The sequence below is a fragment of the Dreissena polymorpha genome, chromosome 1 (assembly GCF_020536995.1).
Source record: "Dreissena polymorpha isolate Duluth1 chromosome 1, UMN_Dpol_1.0, whole genome shotgun sequence".
Taxonomy (NCBI): Eukaryota; Metazoa; Mollusca; class Bivalvia; order Myida; family Dreissenidae; genus Dreissena; species Dreissena polymorpha.
Genome location: NC_068355.1, coordinates 176,738,058 through 176,746,306, shown reverse-complemented (window position 1 = coordinate 176,746,306; position 8,249 = coordinate 176,738,058). Strand labels below are relative to the sequence as shown.

At 34.1% G+C, this 8,249-nt stretch overlaps 1 protein-coding gene across 1 annotated transcript in view; it reads left to right on the top strand.

The window, feature by feature from the left end:
* The first annotated feature begins 7,916 nt into the window (after positions 1–7,916).
* The window catches only part of LOC127864601 (uncharacterized), a 35,733-nt gene continuing 35,400 nt past the window's right edge, over positions 7,917–8,249 (top strand). Inside the window, exon 1 of the mRNA XM_052404363.1 lies at positions 7,917–7,932. Coding sequence (XP_052260323.1) covers positions 7,917–7,932 — 16 coding nt within the window. The remainder of the gene's footprint in view (positions 7,933–8,249) is intronic.

Genomic DNA, 8,249 nt, shown 5'->3' with positions numbered 1-8,249 from the left:
ATCTTTCCTAGCAGACGCTCTATATAGCATTTGTCGTCTGCTGCAACAGGCAGTGGTTGTCTTTCCATACCGTACCTAAGGCTTCTAAGCACATACTGATTTGCAAAATATGGTCTGTAACATAAGTGTGAGCTAACGCTCACACTAAAAATTAAAAAGGCAGTTTTCTTGTTTACAAATCAACATCAATAACTCAGTTTCGTTTCGACTCGATGCTATTAATCCATTTGGAATAACACCATCGTGGTTTAGAACCCTATAATCGGAAATACTTATCTTATTGGTCTATAATCGATACATATTTTTAAGAAATGTTTCATTACTGATGTTTAAGATTTGGCAGTCACTACCAATTAAAAACAATGTTAAAGTATGTTTATCCCATTTGTATACCGACATTGACGGTATAACATATGAAATAAACTAGCCGGTCTCCCACCTTGTTGAACATACCTGTCGCGTGCACGGACTACTTTTTTTTTACCACTGAATGATTTGTCATAAGAAATCTCTAGAGTCGAGAAAATGTTGGCTTTAAAACTATAAATACGACCTTCAACCTTTAGATCTAGTCGAGGAACACAAATTTCGTCAATCTATTAACATTTAAGCACGCAAAAATCTGGTCTTGTAAATAAGGATATGCGTTATATAAATATAAAGCAATGACGTTTTGTATCCGAATGCAAAACCAACAACAACGATGAGCAATTGAGCGTGTCTGCAATAACTCTTGTGATCAAACATTTAAACTATATTTTCATAGTATTTTTATTTGAAATCACAACCCACTTTCAATGTACAACATTATTCCCACTTAAATCTATGGATATGTACTCTAACCAGAGTGCAAGAAAATACTTTAATCAGCAAAAAACACATCGCTTACATCAACATGTAAATGTATATCTCTGTAACATCGCTTACATCAACATGTAAATGTATATCTCTTACATCAACATGTAAATATATATCTCTTTAAGGCACAAAAATCACATCGCTTACATCAACATGTAAATGTATATCTCTTTAAGGCACAAAAATCACATCGCTTACATCAACATGTAAATGTATATCTCTTTAAGGCACAAAAATCACATCGCTTACATCAACATGTAAATGTATATCTCTTTAAGGCACAAAAATCACATCGCTTACATCAACATGTAAATGTATATCTCTTTAAGGCACAAAAATCACATCGCTTACATCAACATGTAAATGTATATCTCTTTAAGGCACAAAAATCACATCGCTTACATCAACATGTAAATGTATATCTCTTTAAGGCAAACACATCGCTTACATCAATATGTAAATGTATATCTCTTTAAGGCACAACACATCGCTTACATCAATATGTAAATGTATATCTCTTTAAGGCACACACATCGCTTACATCAACATGTAAATGTATATCTCTTTAAGGCACAACACATCGCTTACATCAACATGTAAATGTATATCTCTTTAAGGCACATACACTTTAATATGTTCATAACAAATTAAAAGTAAAAGCAATAATAACAACACAAAATAAATGCAATATTTTGCACGTAGAGACCCTCATAACCATACCATTTCTTAAAGATCATTCCGATCCAAATTAATTAAAAAATATAGGTAAAGTGATATATACGACGGAACTCAAAGTGAATCAAAGTTAACTGTTTTAAAGCCATCTCTGGCTACTCTCCAGTTAAATGTTCACCGCCATCTGTCAAAATCTCATCATAATGTTTCTAACCTTCAACAATTAAAGGTTTTTCCTATATTCAAAGGCATATTCACGAATTATCGGTAAGTCATGACTAGTGCCTATATACAAAATCAATAAATAAAGTTGATTTATTTGGACAGTAATTATGTAACCTCTACGGACAAATCACTGGTTATAAATGATGGAAAGTACCATGAGTTGTGTAATGTGCTCTGTCTAAACCATACAACAACAATGCATGTACGCGAGAATATAGACACTTACAAATATAATACGCTAGACATTATACATGTATTACAATTAACTTAACAGACACCAGGTTACAGTCTAAAGGAATATAAAATTTTTTACTTTTTTGAATACTCTTAACAGTAATCTCAGGAGTTTGAAGATATTTATATAAATCAGACATAGACATAGGAAATCATGCACTAAATTAGGAAGTCCCTGATCGATATCAGGTACTCAAGCGTTTGAAAAAAACTTGAAGCAGTACGTATAATTTATACAAGCTATAATTATGTAACATGTTTATTTGGAGTAGACAACAAATCAAGACATGATTAGTACAAAGGCACCTAGTACTGGGTGCATATTTGATTAGGTTCCATTTACTGTCCATATTCAACAATTATCTAAATGGTAGACATTAACAGAGATAAGTTCCATAATTACAATGTTTAATAATATGTAAACTGTATTGGATAAGAGTTCTTAGCAGATCACACGCTTAAAGCAGTTTTATGCTTTGTCGAAGCAACTAACCCCCCATGTATTTTAGTAACGGTGTGTTGTCCGAATTCTTGATTGTTTTATAAAAGAATGTCAAACGAAAATATAAAAAAACAACCATATGGAACTATTTTTATATTTAAACTTAACTTGATAACAGTTACATTTAGTAGCTTTATATGCAGACTATTTATAAATGGTCAGTTATGGCTCTGTCCGTATTTTTTCAAGTCGACACCGTTACGGAGAAAATTTCATCTACCGCAAGGGAATGATACGGGGATACAACAGATCGCGAACAATGTGAACATCATCAAAAAGTAAGTAAAATATTGAACGTACTTTTATTCAGTGTCAACACCGTTCTACCATTTTATTTGAAATTTCCACTTTCTGTTCTTTTATAATTTTCAAATATGTATTCTTAGATGCCACAAAATAATGTGTTCGTAATGTGTTTTTGAGACAAGTAGCATGTTGTTTGTGGATGATCAAATGCCTGAATGTCATCACCGTTACAGTCCACACCGTTACGCTGAATGAGTAACGGTGATGACAACATCGTAACGGTGTGCACAAATATATACACACATTATGGTGTAAATAAACTTCGGTTTCATGTCGCCGATTGTTTTTCACACAACATCGCAAATTTTACATGGAATTTATCAGACAAAAATGGAGAATTAATACAATTGGAATCAGTTCTGTCAGAATTCCCGAATGTCATCACCGTTACGTTCCACACCGTTACGCTTTATGAGAAACGGTGTTGACAACATCGTAACGGTGTGGAGAAATTTATACAAACAATATGATGCGAATAAAGTTGGTATTCATATCGCCGATTGTCTTTCAAACAACTTCACAAATTTTACATTGAACTTATCTGACATACTTTCTAGTAAAAAAACACGATGCAAATAAACAAGAATATGAAAGTATAAGATAATCTGTCCACACCGTTACAAATGTGACAACACCGATACGCCGCATAAAAAAGAAGACATTTATATACATTAAGATTCAACAAAAACTGCAAACGTGTTTTAACATCATACAGTCTTCAAAAAGGTGTCCGATGAAAGAAGAATTTAGTATATAAACATGTATCCAAACATTTTATAGAAATTCTCAAAGTTGTAAAACGTAATTAAAATGTGTATTTACACCGTTACGCACTTAATGTTCTGACAAAGTCACTGACGATTTGGAATTGATGTAATAGCCACTCATGATCACTTTATACAATGAAACAATGCCAAAAAATTCATTTAAATTAAGTTGAAATAAAATAATATTATCAAACAAGTATATATATATATATATATACACTTGGCTTTTGAAATTAAACACTGAAAAATGTGCAGTAATGCATTTTGGAAAAAATAACCCAAACAAGACATACCTTCTTGGACAAGGATCTGAAAGAAAGGAAATTTCAAGTAAAATGCAAGAAAGGGATTTAGGGATTATATTCAGTCCTGATTTGAAATTTAGAGAACATATGAACCAGTGTATAAATAAAGCGAACAGCAAAATAGGACTAATTAGAAGGACTTTTCTTCACATTACTACAAAACAACTAAGGAAATTATGCAAGTCGTTAATCAGACCTCACTTGGAATATGGTAATATAATTTGGTACCCACGATTCAAGAAAGACATTGAAATTGTAGAACGACTACAAAAACGTGCGACTAAATTATTATACTATGTTAGACACTTACCTTTCATTGAAAGACTTAAAATATTGAAAATACCATCTTTGTCATATCGTCGTTTCCGTGCAGACATGATCGAAGTTTTTAAACTCTTGAATAACAAAGAAGACATTGAATTTGACAGATTTTTTGAAACGAACAATACTACGACAAGGGGTCACTGTTTAAAACTCAAGAAGAAATCTTGTAGAAAGGACATCAGAAAATACTTCTTTTCTCAGAGAGTGATAGATCCGTGGAATAATCTACCGGAAATCGTTGTTACAGTGCCATCCTTTAATACCTTTAAAAACAGATTGGACAAATACATGGGAGATAAAAATGTACTCAGTTATACCGGAGACTAACTGGGTTAACGAACATGAGGGGGCTATTAGAAGCTGATCCAGCTTGCGGCCCTAACCGGATATGTATGTATGTTTGTCCGTAACGGTGTTCTCTTCACAGCTTTTGACGTGCGTCAAATAAGCCTTTATAATCGCGATCTGGGTCAAATTAGGTCATGCCCAGCTTAGGTTGACGTCCGTCTGACATGTACCTAACTGATAAACGGTCTGTCGACACTGCTTTACTAATTGTGTTTTTAAATATTTTTTATTAAGAATGGAAACTTATCAAATATTAACCCTACTACAAATAAAGTCTATTACTAATATGCGTGTATGGCACCAATCGTTACTTAACCTAAGCATTTGTACACAGCATGTATACACATTAACGAAAAATGTGTATTTTCTTGCTTACGTATCGATATGATATGATTTGTTTTTTTAAACCTATTTATTTAAGCTCGATTGCGTAACAAGCCTAAGCTTATATGAAACGCTCTCGAGTCCGTGTCCTTGGTGTATATGGGGGAGATATAAAGAACGCTCCCATAGTGGGGATCGAATCCGTGACCTCCCGATCGCTAGGCGGACACCATATCCACTACGCCACGGCGATCTTTTGTTTAATGTTTGATATGTTTAAAACATGACATAAAATTAACATACATAAAGCTATTGTTTTGTTCAACAATAAAACACTTATGGTTCATGAACTTAATTGTATATCAATGTAAACAACCACAACATTTAGGTAAATCTGGTCTTAAGACATTTGCTGAAGTTTAAAATTGGCAGATTTATGGTAACTGGCCGCAGTGAATGCACTCCACTGACAGCTTCATGGTCAACGTGAAACAAACTGTAACACAACTAGTAGTCTGTCACATTTACTTATAAGCCACAAGTCAATTAAATATACTATTCTAGCAAGTATAAATTTATCATACACAATAAACATTTCTTAAAGAGGCATTTTGTGCCAAACATTCACTTATAATCGTCATAATTACGTTTTAGTGTTTATTTTACAAATTCAATTAGACTTATGGTTGAGTATATTGTGTGAATAATTTGAAATACAAATGTGCTGTATGAATTTACTTGTTCATTTGAGATGTCAACACAGCCATTTTCTAACAAGGGAGACAACTTTGTTTTTATTTTTAAGCAAATGATAGTGCTCTAACCTTAGAACAAACAGAGACAACTGCGCCTCTTAACAATTGCAAGCATATTACATAACTCTCCCTTGATTTGTTATTGACTGATTTTTGTTTTGCGATATTAATTATTCTTTAGATTATGTTAAACAAAATTAAACACATCTTTAAATACTTGATTAACTTTGTAAACTAAAAAGAATTGCATATAACAAACTTAAAGGCAAGTTTTCTTTTCAGAATCTCAGGGACGACACTTTCCGCCTAAACTGGATTTTCGCTGAGAATAGACCTCCTTAAAATGAAAAATGCCATACAAACGGAAAGTGACGACCGTGATTAGCCGGTGTGGACTGCACAGGCTAATCTGGGACGACACTTTACGCACATACATAAAGCCCTGTTTTCCAAGAGCACGGCTCATATATTACTAATTAAATGTTCAATATGTGATTATATTTTAATGTGAAATACAAAAAATATGTCAAAAAATACACCTTTTAAATCCCATGTCCGTGTTCTGTTTCAGTAATACAGGTAGCGGTTATTGGAGATACGGTTCACAGATAGCGGCTGCACGCTCGGTTATTGGAGATACAGTTCATAGATAGCGGCTGCATGCTCGGTTATTGGAAATACAGTTCATAGATAGCGGCTTCACGCTCGGTTATTGGAAATACAGTTCATAGATAGCGGCTGCACGTAGCGGTCAGGCATAATTAACATAATTTTAACTGTGGTTGTAGTCGGTTTGTATTTGCCATATACGTGACTGCACAAATTCACACAAAGTGCAAATAACTTAAAACGACTCGAATATGTAAGTCTTGGTATTGTTCTAATGCAGACTTCAATAATAATCAGCCAAAATTCTTCTTAACTTTGTTATGGTGACATATAGGCCCATTTAACAACTATTATATTCAGCTTGTGTTTTCTGCATATTATATACGCATGTCACGTGCATAAAACAACTTACATACTTAAAAATGAGGGGTCGACTGAAACAATTCTAAAAGAAAACTGCTGATACAAGATGACCTTTGCACATGCTGGTCATGTGCAACTTGTCAGTTGAAAAATTCTCCTACACATGTAAGTTAACGTCCGCATTGAAACACGCTTTAATGTTAACAAAATTTACATACAAACTGAATAATTCACACACAAAATAAATTATCCAGTCAAGTGCGGAATACATACTATAACGACATAAATATTTACAACACGCATTACTCGTCCACACGCACTTTGCAATCACAGATGCTTATTTCGGTAAGTATACTCAATATGTTATCTCGTTTCCGAATCAAACTTCAAACATGCACGATCGTTTGATTGCTAATAAGTCTATAATCATTTTTTATCGCGAAATATTTACCCAATTAATTTCCCTTTACCATAAGCACTTTAAGTAACAACAACAATCTTCCGTCTTTTACTTTCTACGCTCGCTTCTAATCATTTTCCATTGATCCGTTTCAATTTGAATGCGTATTGTTCACTGAACCCATCGTCCAAAGGTCTTTCACATAGATTGCAAGTCACGTTCAATACAGATGTATGCTTGAGATCATTAACTGTACGAGTCAATAGAGCATACGAGCCCCTGCAGAATGAATGCTGGATTCGTTATTGAACCTCCATTATTGTCACATGTCTAAGGTACGTATAGCAACCGCCAATAAACACAAACTCCAAAACAAACACGCAAGCACTTGCTTTTATTTCCATGGTTACGTGTTTATCATATAAACGCTAACACGCGAATGCGGACTCTATTTCCGCTTGTTAGTTCTCAATATGCTTCATTGAGTGCCTGCTAGTTGTATTTATTGTTAAAGGTAACATAAGAATGAACAGCAATCGCCACGTCCGCAAACCTTATGCGCATGGAAAACGTGACTACGCGTCTTAAAATCTCCAATTTCCCGAAGTATTGGCATGGTCGTTACATGTTAATAGGTCAATAGTCTGCCAATGTAAAATGATGTTTTCATATTCAATGCATGCAAACCGAACTTCTTTAAGTACACAGGAAGGCATAATCCTGCTTAACAACGGGTCCAACTTGCAGTCTTGGTTGGTGAATTTTAATAAAGATATTGAATACATTTATAAAGTGGTAAAATAATATTGTAGTTATATAAAGAGTGAGTATTTACATGCAAACGTTTAACATAAATAAGTATAAAGGGTTAAAATTCTGCTGCAGGTCAGACTTATGGAACTAGGTCAGTGTCCTTGCACAATGACTCCAAACACAAGTGGGAAGTTTTGTTGAATACCCTTAATAGAAACTGTAAAGTGGAGGTCTTGAACATTACCCTATATCATCGAATAACGCTGACGACGACAGCCGAAATATAATACGTAACTGGTCGTCTGCTTTCTCCTGTTTTTGTTCTGATCAATTCCGCCTGATACATGGCATTTAATTTTGCGTTCTTCTTAGGGCAAACTGCACACTGTTATTTCAAATCATGAAGTCAACACTACCCCGGAGGTAGTTTGCATGCAGCTGTTAAAATCACAAGAGTACAATTGCATGTAGGGCAGCCTAACAACTAATCAGGCAACAATA